Source organism: Hesperophylax consimilis, chromosome 20 (genome assembly GCF_061612785.1).
Source record: "Hesperophylax consimilis isolate HC1 chromosome 20, BYU_Hcon_1.0, whole genome shotgun sequence".
NCBI classification, from domain to species: domain Eukaryota; kingdom Metazoa; phylum Arthropoda; class Insecta; order Trichoptera; family Limnephilidae; genus Hesperophylax; species Hesperophylax consimilis.
In genome coordinates, this window is record NC_142855.1 from 20,551,134 (window position 1) to 20,571,731 (window position 20,598).

Below are 20,598 nucleotides of genomic sequence, written 5' to 3' on the forward strand. Positions count from 1 at the left end.
CGTTTTGCTACTGTTCTGTTGAACAGTTCTGCATTGAAACGGTTTAATTTTGTCAATGTTATGTTTTTTTTTACTCTTCTGTTATGTTACTATTCTGTTCTGTAACTGTTCTCTTTTTTAGTGTTCCATTTTTAACACTTCTTTTTTGAAACAGCTTAATTTTGTCACTGTTATGTTTTTGTAAATATTTTGTTATATTATGTTATGTTCTGCTTTGCAACTTTTGAATTTTGTCACTGTACTGTTCTGCCTTGTTACTGTCCTGTTTTGTTAATATTTTGTTTATTTCTGTTCTGTTTTGTTACTGTTCTGATTTTTTCCCAGAACCAGTAGATCGTGTTTAACTGACAGGCCAAACGTTCTGTTCGATCCACGGAATGAATCCGGACACTCGGGTGTAGACGGCTGGAATGTTGACTCGTCCGCATACCCCTCCAAAGGAGGTAACACCGATCAGAAGATAAGTGCAATCTACTCTCTCGCTGTTGTATATCTGAAGAGGACCACCAGAGTCACCCTGAAAAGAAAAAAAAATCTTAATCAGGTTGCCCCAAATATTATATATCTATGGTTGTTTTTTGACAGTTGGCTTAAAAATAAAAACTGAGTAAATATCCTCGAATTGCGTCAGCCGACAAGCGAAACAAATAAACATAACCTAAAAAATAAACGTCCAATCAACTGACGCCGCGTACGTGTTTTTACCTTCACTGGTGAGAAAATTATGAAACTTCGTGAAGGTGACAATAACGTTAACGTAAAATGATTTCAGATATAGACAATTAATCAAATTTCAAATTTGATGTTCAAGTTCCGTGAAGGTTCTATCCAAGCAACTGGTCGATAATAATATGATCATAGAACATGAATACAATAATCCTTCACAGAACTTGAAAATCAATTTTGAAATTTAATGAATTGTTCAAATTTTGTGGAACAACCCGCCCTTATAATTTTAAGTTAATTATCAACGTAGAACAAATTATTTTCAGTTTTTAATTAAATATCTTAAAAATATATGCAGTTGAGGAATATTTAAATTTGGATCTCCACTGTTGCGAACTTCTGAGTCTAGTCAATTTAAGAGAACCTACTCGACACACAAGGCATAATAAGCTATTTAAATGTCACCATTCACAAACAAATTATATAGCAAACTTTCCAATTCATCACCTACACAGTTTAGCAAAGGAAATAGGTACAAGGGGTGGCTAAGAATTTAGGGATCAGTGTTCACTTCCGCTGCAGTGCAATGCGTCGACAGTCAGCTGGAGAGGTCAAAGAGTGTCCGTCACCAAGATCTGAACACATTTCACCCAATGAACCCGGGCACACCTGCTAAGTCACAAAACGTAGCAAACCACTTGAGGTGACCTACGGTAGAGGTGTTGGTTATAGAATACATGGTTTCCGGGGCGGCGGTACCTATACCCGTCTCCCAAATTGATATATCAATAATATCGACATTTTTAATGAAACAAATAATTTCTGATAATTTCAGTTGATTATTTTTAAATTTTTTCCATTTCTAAACCACTGTATTATAAAAAAATATTTTTTGCAACTATTGTTTATAACCCTCATTTAATAAATTGTAAGCATCTCAATCTAAAAGCCCCATTGGCGTACAAAAAAAAATAACTGAGCCAATGTACATGGTAGTATCTACCACTCAGATATTCGTATAATATAGGAGGTAGAAATGATGACAAATGTTGGCGTTGTCCTGCAATATCTACATTAGAGACATCGCTGTCTGCACAGATAAACGATAACAAACCTGGCAAGTATCATCACTCTCGTTCCCGTGTCCATAACAGCTCTGCGTGTCATTTAGGATTCCCTGACTGAGTTTTGTCCTGCAATATCCACAGTAGAGACGTTACTGACTGCACAGATAAGCGATAACAAACCTGACAAGTGTCATGACTATCGTTCCTGTGTTCATTACAGCTCTGCGTGTCGTTCAGGATACCCTGACTGAGTTTTGTCCTGCAACATCTACAGTAAACACGTCGCTGACTGCACAGATAAGCGATAACAAACCTGACAAGTGTCACGACTCTCGGTCCTGTGTCCATAACAGCTCTGTGTGTGATTCACGATACCCTGACTGAGTTTTGGAGATTCTGGCTCGTAAGTTTCTTCGCATTCCTCCAAAGTGAATATCTGCACAGTTGTCTGGAAATAAATGAATGAATCATTAAACCATACAGAAAAGTGGAAATAAAACAAGTAGCGCGGGAGGCGGCGTGACCGTCTCCTTTTTTTGTGATTTGTCTATAGATGAATCTGACAGTATACAAGCAGCTCGCATTATAATATCAGTAATTAATTTATAAAATTTAATATTTCGTTACACTATTTAGTTTGACACTTTTACACGTGTGTAAAAGTGTTATTTTATTTATTTTTATTATTCACATTTACCCACCTCACACAATTTTAAAGTCGCTACGCCAGCGGTTTGTTTATGAATGAATATTCAAATCCTATCCTACAATGGACATCGCTGCAAACATTTGTCTAACCTTAACTTTTCTTATATGCCAGAGAATCTATTATAATTAATTATGACTCGTCAACTGTGTACAATTTTTAAGCTAGTTGTACCGGATAAAACGGATGGATATGCATAAATAATTATTAAATAATCAATAAAATGAATATTTGTCTGATATCACACATTTTACGATGCCGACTCCTTTGAGGCTTGTCTCGTACGATGATAAGATTTTTAATCACCGCACACGTGTCATTTCGCCAGTTCAAGGATGAATTACTCTCACGACAAACTGTGGGACCTTAGTAATTAATTCTCAACGCTGTAACGCCTTATCATATTTCTGTTTAGATATAAGAATAATTGCTCCACATGAAGAAATTGTTGAAGTCGAACCCAATAAATACCCAAATAACTGGCCCAGCCAGTCAGTTGTTCTTTGCAAATCCTTACCCAAGGTACCCCCGAGAGGAAACCGGCATTTAAAGTCTATGTCACTGGTGTAGGTGTCCAGTACAGTAGTGTTTGCTTAGGATAGGTTAGTTTAGGTTAAGCTAAGTTAGGTTAGGTTAGGTGGGTTTTTGCCTCCCTTTTCTTATTTTTTTCTATATTCTGTTTTGTATTCGAACATTATGAAGCGTGTAAAGTGTACCTTCAGCAATTTCATGCTCATAGCTCCACCTTGTTCTTTGGCTCCCCATCCTGACACCATAGCTTTTTTTGCATCAACGGGTTCCCCGGTGTGAAGGCAGATAGGTCTGACGTCCATTGAGAAACCTACCCTGAGGGCGACAAATAGGTACATCACAATAAATATTATAAGCCTTATAACAAGTTATGAATAGTTATAAAACAAATTTTTGTCGTGAAAATGTTGTAAAATTTTCAAAAAAACGACCTCTCTTAAAAGAATTTCTGAAATAATTGCAGATTTAAAAAAAAAAAACAGTTTTTGAAGAAAACTTTTTGCCTGTTGCAGGCAACTAATAGTTAAACATTACTTTATTAAACTAAAGTGTAAAAAAAAACAATCTATGATTTGGTGTTGAATGTGGATGAGGCAAGGAGTGTGTGCGTACAAATATATTAAAATGTGCATGACACAATGAATGTGTGTCTACTTTATATTTATGATTTGATGTTTGAACGTGGATGAAGCAACGCAACACACGCTCTTGGGATTGTACGCATTGTGATGTAAAACGTCACTGAGAAACAGCATTTTGTCAATTGGTACAGATCACACTTGTATGGATTTTCTATACGCGTAGTTTTATACCCTTATCTGATGTTGCTTTGATGTGCACGAAGCAAGGACTGTATCTACTCTCACATTTATGATTTTATGTTTGAATGTGGATGAAGCAAAGAACGTGTGCCGCTGGTCAGAAAAAATATCTACGAATTATTTTTTTATTTAATTTAATATATTTTTTGAATATTTTTCCATTGCAAACTTAAATATTAAGTAATATATTTTAATAATACTATTAGTGATTTTACGCAGAAATGACGCTATAAAAATTATCATTAAGTAGAATTTTTTTTTCGTAAAACTATATTTCATTCAAAATTTACCGAAAAAATGGTTCGTACATTACGCGATCAGGTACCATGCTTTGTCTAGTTTACAATATTTTATTTACACTGCAAGCCTACTCATATGTAAAGCATTTAAGCATTAAAATGAATCATCAACATTAAAAAGTGATTTTTTTCAACTTTAAGGATTTAAAAAAAAAATCACAAGTCGTGCCACAATACGAAGTATGTCAAAAAAATACAAATAAATAGTAGTATATCTGTGTGTAAGTATATAATGGCCAACCTTATGTTTCCAGAGATAACCTCATTTTTAATGTCAGTGCCATACAATTTTTTCTTAAAAAAATGATAACTCCTTCATTTGTACCCGCAATTGCTTGATACGAAATTTTATAGCATAGTAATGATCAGCAGAATCCATTTCTAGCCAAAAAAATACCCTTGAAAATTCAAGTCTCTATGTCTATGAAAGGCGATTTTCAGCCCACTGTGCGACGGAGTTCGACTTTCGCGAACCGCCTCGAACAAATGAGTATCAAATGAGGGGCTGAATATCCCAAACGATTTTTCATACAACTGCGGCACGGTACCTTCCGATCGATAGTGATCCCTACGGTCGGTTAAAATCGAGGGGCGGATAGGAGAGATATAGATAGATAGATAGAGATCGTTTTTGTGGTTTGTGACACAACCACACAAGCGTTTTTGTCTGGCTTGTGTACTCAGCCAGGCCCCGCTACTTTTGCCGGCCGGAGGAATCCCGCCGCACTTTGGACGGAATGGAAAAAAAACGCGAATTAAGTGGTTTTTGCAAATGTTAATATTTTTTAAATTTAATTTTTTTTAGTGTAGTACAATAGTTTCTGCATTTTATGTGTTCATTTAAATATGTCAATAGGGCTTGATGGAAGTTTGGCAACGCTGCAAAGTGTGTCGTAAGTTGGATGTTCTGCATCGCGTTTTTCAGTTCACTCCTACGCGTGAGCAGAGACGGTTGTGTAATAAGTGACGTTTGGATATATTTACAAAAATTTGTTATGGCTGACATTCCTCAAGGTATTTTTAATTTAATTTACTAAACTATATATCAATATATCATGTGTTTGAGATTTTAACTAACATCTAATTTTACACTATTTTTTATTTTTTTTGCTGTTAAAATGCATATTTCAATTAGCATTTAGAAACAAAACATCGTTTGTTCCCATTTATGAATATATAAGTATTGTAGACTGAAGTCTCACCTTTAATGTCATATATAAATTGTGATCATCTTTTGTCCTCCCTTGAACAATTTTGCTATTTTTAGGAGGGCCTATATGCATTCCCCGGAGAGAATTATTCGAGGCATTACTTTTAACGGGGTATATTAAATGCCACTTCTGTGAAATCAAAAGAGTTTTTAATTAATTACGTAACACAAAAATACCACATAGCGGCAGGTTCTAACATTTTGAGCCCTACATTTTACAAAAACATTAAGAATTTTTCACTACAATTAATGAAGAAATGGAGAAAAAGCCACAGTTATATTGTGAGGTTTGAAAAACATAATTTAGAGTGGTTGCAAGTAAAGCTAGTTTTCTCCAAATCTTTGGGTAGACCAATACAAATATTTAAAAAAAAACTGGCTTATTGGTAGATATGCCAAAGCAGGGTTTCAGTAGTACCAATGATGGCAACACTGCCCGTCGATTTTTTGACAATCGTATTCTGTCTTCGGAAATAACAGGAATTGATGCGGATTTAATATGGCGATTTTCAGTAATTTTAAAAGTAATGTCCAGTTGATATGATTGACATTGACGAAAATAGTTTCGAACAATATGCTTTAGATACTGCCAGACTTTATGTACGTCTATATGAATGGTACCCCATGCCGACAAGCGTTCATAAAATTCTAATACATGGTGCGTCAGTAATGAAATTATTTTTACTCCCAATAGGACAACTAAGTGAAGATGTGCAAGAATCGAGGCATAAAGAGATAAGGTACTACCGAGAACATCATAGCCGAAAAGTTTCCAGAACAAGCACCAATCAAGATATATTAAATAATTTGTTAATCTCATCAGACCCCGTAATTTTCTCTATTCGACCACTTCCTTATGACGGCCGGCATAGTCCAGTGGTAACGCATTGGACTGCCATTCCGAAGGTCGCGGGTTCGAACCCGGCGTGCGCAAATAAATTTTATTTGATTGATTTGTGTTATTTCACAATTAATTAATTAAAATAATATATAGTATATTTGCGGCACGTTCCAGAGTGGAAGATACTACCAGTATCGCCCTGGTGTAAGACCACCATTCAGAATTGAAACGTTGCTCCAAATGGCTTTAGCCGTGTTTAGTGACTAGATCTGAATAGCCAGGTACTTCCCCACCTTCCTCTTTCCTTTCCCCACTTACCTTCAGCCTCACAACATCCCCCAATTGGGGATGCCATAGTCTCACTGGCTCCAGACGGGAGCAGTTGGGACTCTTGTGAGGTATTAACTATAAAAAAAAAAAAAAAAAAAACTTCCTAAAAAAAAAAAATTTCTGTGTTACCAACGAAGTTTTAAGTCTACTAAGAATTCCGTCCAATGGCTCTGGAAATTTGAGTGATGATTTAGACTCCGATGACAACGGAGACACCTTTAGTACCTAGATTTTCTATATGACTATATTTCTAATAAAATATGTGTGTACCTGATTATTGCCCATCTTTTTGTGTTCATGGAAGTGACTTATAATATTAATACTTATGATTAATATGTTTTATTTTCCCAGATATTTGTATATCTTCAAATTGTATTGAATTATTTGTCGTTGTAAATTTCTACATAAGAGTACATTAATATTTTTTACTTAAAAAAAGTTATAATTCATTAATAAGATAAAAAAAAATATATTGCACTAATATTTAGCCAGCAAACAATTAATTCGTGTTTTTTCTTCATTCCGTCCACTGTGCGCCGGCCCCCTGAGCAGGCGCTCGCGCCCCCCAACTGCCTTTCTCAAGGCATCACTTTCTTACGCAAAACACTCAACTTACGAAGATCCACGCTGGCCCCCACAAACCGCCCGCAAGCACTCGAGACGTGCTCCCTTTTCAAGAGGAGTCACCGTTCGACACAGATGACCATGTTCCCGACCCGGATGCTCCCCGCTGACCACGAGGACTCCCCGGTCGTGGTACCGCCCGGCGCTCACCAAATTGCACATCGCACTAAGACCGGGACCGTGCGCCTTACGATCCCCGCACCACAGCCCCGCCCCGAGGACCCAAGGACCCGGAGACCATCCACCACCACGGCTTCCACGACGCCCGACGCCACCGAGATGACGGAGCCCGCAGCAGGCCCCTCTTGGGCAACAGGACCCAGTCCTGCCCCCACGCGCCCCCCGATAGGCCCAGCGTCGGCCTACGTGGCGCCCCCGAGACCGCAGCAGCCGATGGAGACGGCTGCCCCCCCAGGATGGAGGCTGGACGAGGCCGTCCAACCCCGTGAAGAGGCCCATGTCCCCACGGGGACCACAACCGCTCCAGTGTGGCAACCGTTTTGAAGAGTTGCCCGAGGTAAGCGAAGGCGCTGGCGCGCCGCGTATAAAGCGTGCCAATACTAATACATCTTTCTCTCCCGCAGGTACCGGCAGGAGAGACCGCGTTCCCCCGGTTGTGATGACCCTGGGGAACATGACACACGCGCAGATCACAGCTGCGGTGCAAGGACATCTGGGGGCTGGTAAGCTCTTTACCTTTAAATACAACAGGGGCGGCACGGCTAACATCTTCGTGCGCACGATGGAGGACCACCGCGCCCTTACCAACGGGCTGCGAGCGGAGGCTCGCGGCTTCCACACGTTCACGGCCGAAGCGGAAAAAATGAAAAAGGCCGTCATCAAGGGCCTGCCGCTCGTTGAAGTGGAAGAAATCAAGGCAGATCTGGAATCACAAGGATTCCCAGCAGTGAAGGTGGTCAAGATGACCGCCTCAATTGAGTATCCCCTATACTTAGCACACTTCAATAAGGAAGTCAACATGGGACAGCTGCGTGCGGCCGTCAAATATCTGTGCCACTGCCGCATTCGCCTCCAGAAGCACAGGAGCAACCACTTACAGCACGGCACCCAGTGCTACAGGTGCCAAGACTTCGGGCATGGGTCCCGAAACTGCTCGCACACAGCAAGGTGCGTAAAATGCTTACTGGAGCATGCTTCGGCAGAATGCCCCAAGAAGACAAGAGATGAGCCCGCCGCATGCTGCAACTGCTCAGGCCCGCATCCCGCCAACTACAGAGGCTGCCCCAAGCGGGTAGCGTACGTTGCCTCCATACAGCAGCGACCTGCCAGAAGGGCCCAACGCCCACCGGCAGAACAGAACCCGAGCAGGCCACCTCCTCAGCCGAGGACGGATGGACGCACATGGGCCAACGTAGCCGGAGGCACCGCCCCCGCCCAACAGCAGCGCGAGCCCGTGCCGCCCCCACAGCCCCGCCCCCAGCCCCGCCCACAGCAGGAGCACGTGCGCGCGCCCGACTCCTCAGAGGACAACCTGGATTTGATGGCCCTGCTCCAAGGACTCCTGAGGATGCAATCACAGCTCGCCCGCTGCACAACAAGAGCAGACAAGCTCGTCATCCTGATAGAGCTCCTAGACACCCTCGATGCCTAATACCGAGACGGTGAAAGTCCTCGTATGGAACGCATTTAGCGTGCGCAACAAGACAGACGAACTGCTCGCTTTGGCAAACGAATTACACACCGACATTATTCTCCTATCAGAATCTCACTTGAATCCAAGCGTACCGCTGAGAGTGCAAGGTTTCGAGATTTATCGTAACGACCGACAAGGAAGATCAAGGAAGGCGGAGGAACCGCAATATTCGTTCGGCAATCTATGACGTCCACAAGAATCCCCACTCCGAAGTTGAAGTACGCCGAAGCCACGATTATCGAAGTCACCATAGAGGGTAGAGCGCACACCATCATCTCCGTATACTGCACCCAACGTAACCTAGTGAGAGAAGATCTCAATAAATTGCTCAATCTGGGACCTATTGTTGTGATGGGAGGCGATTTGAACGACAAACACAACTATTGGAATAACTACAGAGGAAATGCGAACGGAAATACGCTCTTTACACACATGCAGACAAATACCTATTCGATAATGGCGCCCGACAGACCTACGTACTACTCGCAACTATCTAGATATCCGAGTACACTGGATATAGTACTCGAGAAAAATGTCAAGACAATATCTCCACTGCGCACATTAGACGAACTGTCATCGGACCACCTACCCGTGAGCTTTACTATAGGCGGCACAACTTCAAGGACCCCCAGAAAACAGCGCAATTACAAGGATGCGAACTGGGAAGGATTCAAAAAAGAAGTCAACGAACGAATTCATCTCACTTCGGGAACTCTGCGCTCGCCACAAGAGATCGACGCAGCTACAAGCACTCTCACAGAGATTCTTCAAACAGCACAAGATACACACATTCCTCTAAAAGAAATACACCCATACACGATCAAGCTTCCCGAGTACGTTCTATCGCTCATCAAGGAGAAAAATCGCCTGCGACGCATGTTTCACCGCACACGCGACGAATATTTCAAGACAGCGTACAACAGCCTGCAGAGGGAAATCAAGACCGAAATCGCAGAACTTGAGATGACTCTTCCTTTCATCCTTTGAATTTAATTTTTTTTGTAATACCTAAGTGACCTTAGGCCACCGGCATTAAAATATCCTCAGAACTCTTTCTCCCTTCGGTAGCTACGAAGGCTACTCATGGTTCTCAAGTAATATATATACATTTATATAAAGACAAATGTACTTAGTTAATTAATACGCCGGTTACGACCTTCAACGTAACTCCCTCGTATTTAGTTGTAATTAAATCCCACCAAACGTTGTGTGATTTTTTTGCTTTATGGTATCGGGTTTTTAATTACTTTGTTTGGTAACCCCTAGTTCTCTTTAGGACAGGGGTGAGGTCAGAGTTGTTAATTTCAAAGTTAACGAATCGAAATTGGATCAAAATACCTAAAACCCCCGCTTTCTCCATACTGTCTACCTTCCCTACTCTGATCGCCTTAGAAGTTCTACTAGGCCGTCCTACCGACCTGTCATAAAGCCTTAATACACAAATCGAAAATCAAACATAATTTGTTAGTACATTACAATCATAGTTTGTCCTCCGGGACCTCTGGATCGCCGACCTCTCCTACTAGATGGGATAACATGGGACTAATTTTCAGCGTGTTAGTACGATTCGGTTATTGCATATATGACGAACTCGGAATATTACTTTGCTAGCAAAAATCTGGCTCCTTCCTCCTGCAAGACGTGAAAATGATCCGTATCGATCTGGGTTTGGCATGATCACTCGACCCAATCTCCTAGTTGGTGCCTAAGTCACCGTGTCCTAGTTGACCATTCCTGTGGTCGTCACATACTACGTCCAGATCTCAACAGGTTTTCACGCTCCCAGATTCCAACTCCTCCGAGAATTACGTCTACTTAGTACGAACCGGTTTCGTTCTATATGCAAAAATATACTTGCGGTCTTTGTGGAGAGCAGTTTCCTAGGCTGCTTCCCATCCTCTGAGAGGGCGTGTATGCAGTCGTAGTGTATCATCCCGATAGTTACCAGACCACATACATCCCCCCTGCAGACAGTACATATCAAGAAATATATATAAATTAACTTTGTTTTGTTTTTATAATCTGCAATGTACTATTTATACAGTACATTCCAGACCAAGCATCGCCGAGAAGGAGTTGTGAATTCCAACCAGTTCGCTTGATACATAAATACTAATATAAATGCTAATAATTACGATACACATAATATATTATGGTTTTGTTTGTTCGATGATTTTATTTATAGAGATCACCAACTCAGATATAACCTTTTGCCATGTTCCCAGACTCCTCCGGTCTCCAGTCTTCAATTTCCCTCAGGCACCACCTGATATTGGGATCCTCCCGTTAAGTGAATTTAGCTATGTTCGTAGACTTTCAATTTCAGCTCAAAATTTCTTCAATTATTCTCAGACACCGTCTGATTTTTTTTTTTTTCCTCCCGTTGAATGACTTTAGCTATGTACGTACCCTCGAAGCAAGTCTTTATTACCCAAGCCGCCATTCATCCATCCGCCGTATTTTTTTGGAACCAACCCTACATTTCCGACTCAGCTGTTCCTAGTGTCCCATTTAATCTTCCAGGCCGTTTGCACTTTCAGACCCTAATAAATCAACCTGTCCTCCGCCCAACTCGAGTCAATGCCCTGTCTATTTTAAAGCCGGTTTGAAATGGATATATTTTTTTTTCTCTTCCTTTGTATTATCGTGTTGCGAGCGTTGTACCCAATTATTTGAATTATCTCCACGATAAATAGGTACTTTACCTACAATGAACTATAATGACCGATTCCGATTTCGGTCCTAATCCATGTAATAATTAATAATTGTGTTGTCTTGGAATAAATGATATTTATTTTATCAACTCATGCATTTATTCATATATACACGTACATATGTCATTTGATAATACGTACACAATTACGGTCCCAACTGGCGCCTTCAGATAGCTGCAGGAACAGTAACCTCCACCCTTGGCCTGCAAATATATTATAATTGTACAAATCACTTACCTGAGCCCGCCCCTCCTCTAATCCACCGGGATAATCGACGGCACAACAACCTGTTCTTTTGTCTCCGTCCACCTATCAATAATTTCTCTATAAGATTGTAAATGTCTAATCTAAACGCGCAACCTGATTACCTCACTGAATTGAGTCCTCTAACCTCAATAATAACTTTTTTTTCTTACTATTTGCTATTTTTGGGTTCTTACTATTTTATTATAACGAGGTATGGTTATTATTTATCGAACGTTAATCGAGTAAGCGATTTAAATTTTTTCTTTTCATACCCGCATTAGATGTATTATTTTTTTTATTTTTTTATCATTTTTCTAGTTTAAATTCGTAAATCGTCATGAACTCCGAATCTGAATAATTCCCCGAGGTTCTAAATTCTCTGGTTCCGATATTAATATTATTTTATCTTTAATTATTATTATTATCATTCTTCTAATTTAAATTCGTAAATCGTCATGAACACCGAATCTGAATAATTCCCCGAGGTTCTAAATTCTCTGGTTCCGATATTAATATTATTTTATCTTTAATTATTATTATTATCATTTTTTTTTCTAGTTTAAATTCCTTACAACGAAGGATCGCGTTAGTCTCGGATTATAACCGTGTTCCCTCTCCCTTTCAACACTTCGTATTAACAACTCGGCTTATAACGCGACACCGTAGTGTCGTTACTAATCCTTTTTTTTTCCACTGAATTTAAATTAATTAAATTTTCAACCTTATTTTACTATCACGCCAAATACTGTGTTTAACTAATTCTTTGAAGTTCTAAAATTCTCTAAGATCCGATGCGAATATTATTTTTTTCCAAACACTGAATCTAACCGTACGTTTTTGACTAGAGAATTTCCCTAAGTCCACAAATAGTTACCAAGCAGCGCGACGTGTTTGAACGGTTCCCGGCAATTTTCAACTCCCTCAAAATTCACGAAAGGACTCTCGTTTTTTCTAAAAACAGCCCTTTTATAGTCCCGTTTCCTCATTAATCACGTCAAATACATGCTATTCTAACCTTTATCGACTCGTATGTTCTTTCCTATTTAGTCCATAGTCGCATCATGCTAATTAGGCCATTCTGATCATTCCAAGAGAGTTAACACCTTGGCATTCGTCTCATGTGACAGAAAGATCAGACGCGGACTGGGAAGCGGTCTCGTATTCCCATACGGCGTTTTCTATATTACGCTCTAGCGCGAGCTGTCTTTTTGTAATGTGAATTCCGGCCTTTTTAATTTTAAATGCTATCGTGTCCGCACAATTTATTTAATGGCCGTCGTTTATGATGTGATACGCTTTGTTTTTAACGCTTTCACGAGCTTAGCTTTGATCTTCTTCCCTATGCCTTCGACAATTTAAACGGTGTACACGTCCGTTTCCCCCCCTACCTTCCAAACCAATTCCCCCCGACAATCCAAACGGTGTACACGTCCGTTTCCCCCTCTACCTTCCAAACCAACTCCTCCCGACAATTCAAACGGTGTACACGTCCGTTTCCTCCTCTCAGTGTGTTAAGTCTCCCGCGTACGATCGTCTCCTACTTCTAACATTTAGTTCTCTTCCCTTACAAACGGTCTAATATAGCTATTCTATTTTTTTTTCCGATTATTTCTATTTAAGGCTTCCATCGATACTTGCTTTTAGTTGAGACGTCCCAGTTTACATCATCTCGTTTATATTTTTATTCCACGTTTTAGTCCGCATCGGTTTGATATCCTGTCTATTCCTTCGACCAACTTTATCCCAAGAATTATTACTGGATTCTTACAACCCCTCTCTGTAATTCTGGGTGTAACTTCGGGTGGTACCTCCAAACGCCCATCTCCTGTCCTTTTCTCCTACTTCATCTCGCATCGATCAGAGGCCTTAATCACCTGTCATAACAAACCCGGACGTACTCTCTCATAATTTCCCCACTAATTGTTTATACATTAATTTTAATGTATTTTCGTCTCCATAAGACGCGGGTTAATTTTATCACCTCGTTGGGTCGTTATTAGCGTCCTAATGACTCAAAATCATGTCCGTATTTTTTCTCAAAATCAGCGTTTTCAAGTGTCGGACATCGCCAACCTTTTTTTTCCTTGGTATCCCTCTCGCAACTAACTTCGCGCCATCATTCTCCTGTAACCTCAACGCTGTTTCTTTGCGGTTCCACGTCATGCTTACGATGGAAGTTCTATGTTTACTTTTTTTTTCCACTTTTCTTACGTAATTTGCCTGTTTTTCCCTTATTTCTGTTGTTTTCTTTTAAGTGACGCGTGTAACTGCCCTCTCCCCCAATGATTTCCACTTCCGGCATGTCTTAACGTAGGATTCTACCAATTTCTCTCAGTCCCCAGTTCGTTTCGTGTTATGTCCGTTACCCTTCTTGAAACACGTCCGCCTCGTCCGTCGATGGTTTACGATCGCGTTCCGCCACACCCTTGCATTCCAAACCCATGACGTCATCGCACTACCCTCTACCAAGGTTCCCGTTTTTTTCCTGTAATAAATCGAGGTAGCTCCTCCCGGTTCAAAGTCCATTCCTTTGTCTGTCTTGGTAAACCACTCCCACCTGCCGCCCCGCTTTCTCTGGATCCTCTTGATTGGTGGGAGATTAAATCGAGGCCTACGATTGGTCCATCTCTCTACCTCACAGAGACATCTGCCCTCTACCCTGTAAAGCTTCATCCTCCCATTCATTTGATTGTAACTACTTATTTTTCGACTCTGCCGCTAGAGGTCTCCGCCTGTATTATCTCAGTAAAAGTGCATCATATCACACCCTCCTCTTGTCGCAGTTTGCCGTGTATACCACTTTTCTTTCGCTTTCCTCTCACCATTTTTCCTCTCTCTTAAAAATTTTTTTTTTTTTCTATTATATTTTTCTTTCTCCTCTCCCCTTTTTTTTTCCGTGGTAGACACTGAAACTGGGACAACATCTAGAGAAAACTAAACTCCCCCTCCTCATCCCCTTTCCTGTCCTCATCTACGCCCTCTCACCTCTCTTCCCCTGTTCCCCCTCCTCATTCCTCTGGACTGATCGCAATCTCTGAATTTGAACCTTATTGTCTTTTTTTTTCTTTCGCGTTGATTCTAACGTTATTTTTATTTGTTGGCCAATGCAACCTTGTTCATGACCTCATGAAGGAAAGGGGACACCCTCCTCCCCTTGCAAATCAAAATTATTATTTTTTTTCTGAGAACACGCCCCTCGACTCGCGTGTTGTGGTGATCTCCAACCTGGTTGAACCGAGATCTCCCTTACAAATGGTTCAAATCAAAAGATTGATATTCAATCTCGCGGTTCCTATCTGACCATTTGGATGACGGGTGGCGTTGGTGTACAACCTATTGATGGTATATAAGTGTATTCCCACACACATTTACTTTGAATTTAAATTTGTCATGAATGTTTAGTTCGTACAAACCGCGCCCTCCCGTCACACAATCGGTGTACAAGGTTGAGTCTAGCTTTGTTGTTTTTTTTTTTTTTCTCATTTTCTTAAACTAATCGTTCATTCACTCAATCATGCCCCGCCCTTTTTTTGTTAAATTCTCCTAAATCCTAGTTGCAGCAGCTTTCCTTAACCCTACGTTTGAAATCCACAAACTCAAAAAAAACTCTCTAAACACTACATTGGTAACACATTTTTTTTTTTTTTTCTAAACTTAATCGGATAACCATCCACCTCTAAAATTTACTTGAGCATCTCCTCTCCCCTGGATCTGCCTATATTGTAACATTTTTTTTTTCTAATTTCTATAATCTCTATTCCTAATGAAACGCATTAACTTCTTAACAGTACCCCTATAAACTCCCTACATCTAGATAACGCTAAAACTCTCTTAACTAAGGATTTATTTATCTCTTTATCCTTTTTCCTCCCGACGTTAGAATTTTTTTTTTTTCTTACTGAACTTAATTTGTCGCATCCTAACCTAGCATGCTTGAGGCCTCAACAGAAAATTTTCAAAAGATATTTTTTTTTTCTTGAATGATGGGTGTTCCCCTCTTTTTTCCATTTATTCGTGCATCTCGGTGATTATCACCCCCGGACTACGCGCCTCTTTCTCTACGTAATATCTTGCCAGATGGATTGCATTGTAATCTCCTCTTATCTCTCGGGTTATCGGGTCCGCCAATGTGTATGTGTTACTATACCTCACCGCAGCTATCACATACGGCCCTTCATATAACAATGCGAACTTCTTTATTTGCCTCTTCAGTAGACTTGATTGCGTAATCTTCTTGAGTTTTACCAAGGTGCCTATCTCGTAAGTCACTAATCGTTTGTTTAGATTATAATAATGTTGCCGTCTCTCCGCATTTTTCACTAAGTTCTTCCGGACTGCTTCTCGCACCTCTTCCTTTGTTCGCGCCGGCCGATTGCATTCCTTCGTATATTTGTCTAAACTATATTTTGGAACCTTCCCAAAGGCCACCTCGTTCGGAGAAAAACCCGTAGAGCAATGTACAGTATTGTTATATGTCTGTTCAATATCATTTATAAAGTGCCCCCACGTCGTGTGACTCTCGTGGCAGTATATACGAAAAATGCGACCTAGCTCTTTGTTCACCCGCTCTGTGATGTTGGGCCCCGGGTTGCGCACTGAAGTATGTAATATCCGGATTCCCATGTTCTCTAAAGTCCGATCCCATTGTCTTGAGCAAAATACTGACCCGTTATCAGTTAAAATGGCGGCGATCTTTATTTCCTTATGGAATTTCTCTACACAGTTTAAAACGGTTCTAGTGGTAGTTTTTCTTAAACGGTATAATCTAATTAGCCTACTGAACGTATCTTGTATTACCAATATGAACCGTACCCCTCCTTGACTTCTCGGTAGTGGCCCATATAAGTCCGCCATGATTAATTCCCCCACCTCTCGAGTAATGATAGACCTGCCCGGCCCTACAGTTGGTCGAATTTCGCGCTTCGCCATTTGACATAGGTGACAAACCCGCACATTTTGTTTTATTTGTTTGTGCATACCGGGCCAAAAATACCTGTCTTTGATCGCCGATCCCGTTTTAAATACACCTCCGTGTCCAATTTCCAAATGCACCATTCTAATTAGTTCTTCGGTTAATCCTTGAGGTATGGCTAGAAGTGTTCTATCTCCTCTCGCCGCATAATACAGGGTCCGACCTATTTTCTTATAATTTTTCAGGTATCTACTGACACTCCGTGTTGGCGGCCCGAATTGTTTTCCTTTTATGAGTCCCAACACCTCACCCAAAAAATCATCTTTATGTTGTAATTCTACAATATTCTCGAAGTGGCGCCGTATCTGTCGCTTTCCCTTCACCGCGAAGCTCGCTACCTCCGGATAAACAGCTTTTTCTTCTTGTACGTTCACTGCTTCATGCGAATACCGAGATAAAATATCAGGTCCGATATTTTCCTTCCCTCTCACGTACTCTACTTTGTAGTCAAATTGATTTAAATAAAGGATCCACCTCGTTATTCTGCCGCTGTACATTTTCCAGTTTTTTAAAAAGGTCAGCGCTTGATGGTCGGTCCGAATTATTAGTCGCACCCCCCGTAGGTATGTTTCGAATTTATGTAGTGCATAGATTATTGCCCACAGCTCCTGCTCTGAAGTAGTCCATTTTAACTCGGGGCCTCGTAACGCTCGACTTATAAAACCGATGACGTGATGATTTCCATCGTGGTCCAATTGATAGAGTTCCCCTCCAATTGCGAACCCAGAGCTATCCGTCTGTAAATAATACGTGCTGCTCGGGTCGTGGTGGTGCAAAATTACTGAAGCTAGAAAAGACGCCTTCACGTTTTCAAACGCCCTTTGTTCTATATCCGTCCACCTCCAAGTTCGATTTTTCTGTAGTAGGTCGCACAAAACGCTTGTAGTTTCTCCGTATCTACTTGCAAACCTCCGGTAGTAATTACAGAGACCCAAAAATGCTCTAACCTGTTTCACTTTCTTTGGCGCGGGAAAATTTTTTATGGCAGCTATCTTTCCAGGGTCCATTTGAATTCCGTATGGCGAAATAATATGTCCTAACATGTGCACTTCAGTAAATAAAAATTGACACTTTTCCAACTTACACGTCATATTAGCCGCTTCTAAACGCTCCAACACCGCACCCACGTGTTCGAAATGCGCGTCTCGGTCCCCGCATGTATATATTACTAAATCGTCTAGGTAATTTGCGCAAAAGTCCCGCATTTGATGGCCTAATATTTTATCCATAGCTCTCGAAAAGCTCCCTACCGATGTCTTCAGACCTTGTGGTAGTACCTTATATACGAATGATTTCCCGTTGTACACAAATCCGGTGTATTTTCGGCTATCTTGACTTAACGGTATTTGAAAGTACGCTGAATTAAGATCCAATGTTGTTATGTATTTCACACCGTGAAATCGCTGTAATATTTCGGAGGTTAACGGCGGTTTCTCTACCTCTCCCACCATTCTACTGTTCAATTCTCTGGCATCCAAGAGAATCCGGACGGCTCCATCCTTTTTCATCGTGAACGTCAAAGGACTTGCAAATTGCGTCGCTTCACGGCTAATGATACCTAGCCCCTCTAATTCGGATATTTTTTTGTCGACTTTGTCTCTATATGCGAAAGGCACAGGGTACGATCGTTTTACAAACGGTGATTCATCTATCATTTTTATATCATGTGTGTATAATGTCGTCAGCCCCGGCCGGTCGATAAACACTTTTTTATGTTTGCTTAATACTTGTCGCAAACCCTCTTTCCCCTGCGTGTCTAAACTAAGTTCGGCTACAAATGTAGTTATTTTTTCTTCAAGACTTGAAAGGCTATTCTGGCCCAAATCACTTACGGTCGTGTTTACATTTTTTGTTGCGCAATTTAACGGTTTTCCGCCGGCCTCTTCGTTCGACTTTACCCGCGTTATTGTGGAGTTTGACAGCCCTATTGTTCTCTCAATCCCTCCAGATGTGACTTTAAAATGTCTATTTTCCCCACACTTAAACTCCGCCGCATATTCGTCTAGCCAATTTATTCCTAGAATGACTGTTCTGATTAATTTCGGTATGATTAGACACGGCGTGTTTATTTGAAGGTCCCCAAATTGTAAAGGCACCAGCACTAACCTAGAAATCCGTTGACTCTTGTGGCCCACAGCACCCTTTATTTGAATCGCTGCTACCGGCATAACCGGGTATTGTTCTGTATCTGACAAGTGATGGTCGTAAAACTCCTGCGATATACATGTAACCTGGCTGCCCGTATCTATCAAACATCGCACCTCCGTGTCCCCTACATATGCCATGGCTTCCGGTAGCTGTGGCAAAGTGCTACCCCTTTCCGTTTCATCGTAAGCCTCGTCTTCGAAAATGTTATGAAAATTCTTTACGTCGCTGTCTCCCTCCCACGCCTCAAATTCCGACTTGCCCCATTCTGTGCTAATTTGCTGCAATAAATCTACGCACGCTCCTACATAAGTATTTGAATTAATTCTTAAACCCTCACTCTTACATCTCCTCTCACTCCCTTCTGCCTGTATTGGTTTAGTTATTCCTTGTTGATTTCTTCCAAGTCCTTTAGTGATGTCCCATCCTGAATTCAGCATTATTTTTAGCGCAATATTGTGTGTCTGCGTGGTTGTCCCTCCTCCGTCTGGTTGAGCCGAATCCCTCAGGACCTCGGAGACGACTCGCTGTAGTTTCCCGGACGCTTCACAATGCATACCTCCTTCCCGCTAGCTTCCGGAATCGATCCCTTCCTTGTAGGTGGCGGCGTATCTATGCACTTGCTGCAACCGGCGCCCTCACTAACGCTTTCAATATTATGAATACGTCGCTTCATTGCATTATAGCGCTCTCGGTATTTATTGATTTTTTTGCTCTCGTCGTATTCTCTTTTACGCGGTTGACGTTCTTCAGGATCGCACACCATGTTATCTAATCGTCGCAGTAGCTCGGCCGCCGCAATTTCATCGCCCATTTCACCCGAAAACCATAGAGATTGCGTCTCCGTTGGAAAATGTCGCATTATTTCATTTACTATCCCCTCGGACGTATCCGTGATCTTAAGCGCCTTCGCGAGCTCCCAATACGTAGCGAAATGTGCAAGCATTGACGTCCCCTTTTTTGCGTCATAGCAACCTTCTGCAAGGCGTCGTCGTACGGCGTTTTTCTTGATGTCTCCCCAATAATTCGCGAGAAAATCCCGCTCGAATTCTTCCAACGTCTGCCACCTCTTAGCATACAGTTTGAACCAACTTTTGGCCTCCCCTTTGAAATTTTCTTTCACGACATTCAGCGCATCCGTACGCTTGACCTTTCTCATGTAGTCTTTCAACTCCTCTAGGAAGGCAATCGGGTTTTGAGTCCCTCCCGAAAATGACGGCCTCTCTTGCTGCGGTAGCATTTCCACTACCTGCAGAACGTTCTTCGGCGCACTATCCTCTGCCGCTACCGCTACCGTTGCCGACCTTCCCAGTTGTTCCTCTAGTTCTTGCACCTTACTAACGAGCGGTCCCAATGCTGCCTGGATTATTGTTGTCACATCTTCGATGTTCACCGTCGAAGTCCCCGCTGCAGCATTTTCTCCGATCGCTGACACTAAAGCCTCTGCTGTTCCCCTTCGTTTTCCGGCCATTTTTAAATTTTTTTTTTTTTGAGTTGCCGGTTTATGTAGATATACACTTCCGCCTTATTATACGACAACCAAAGTGATGTTATGAATTTACTTAGTTATTTTATGTATGTTGCCTTTCTAATACTATTTTTTTTTCTTTCTTATTTATTTATATATATATTCCCTTTTTTTCAAATGATGATAAGTGATGTTAAGATTTCGTATACAGGACATACATATGTATGTGTACATACATATATATATCTATACACATATATAATTATTTTTACACAGTTATATGAAGGGGAAGCTCTTCCCCGAT

General features: G+C 41.1%; 1 protein-coding gene across 1 annotated transcript in view; it reads right to left on the reverse strand.

Annotated features, from left to right (window-relative positions):
- Positions 1–215: 215 nt before the first annotated feature.
- Positions 216–20,598, reverse strand: part of LOC149414304 (venom protease-like) — a 46,232-nt gene continuing 25,849 nt past the window's right edge. Inside the window, exons 7-9 of the mRNA XM_089644130.1 lie at positions 3,156–3,285; positions 2,047–2,181; positions 216–517 (exon numbers count right to left, since the gene is read on the reverse strand). Of these exons, the coding sequence (XP_089500256.1) occupies positions 341–517; positions 2,047–2,181; positions 3,156–3,285 (442 nt within the window). The 3' untranslated portion in view covers positions 216–340. The remainder of the gene's footprint in view (positions 518–2,046; positions 2,182–3,155; positions 3,286–20,598) is intronic.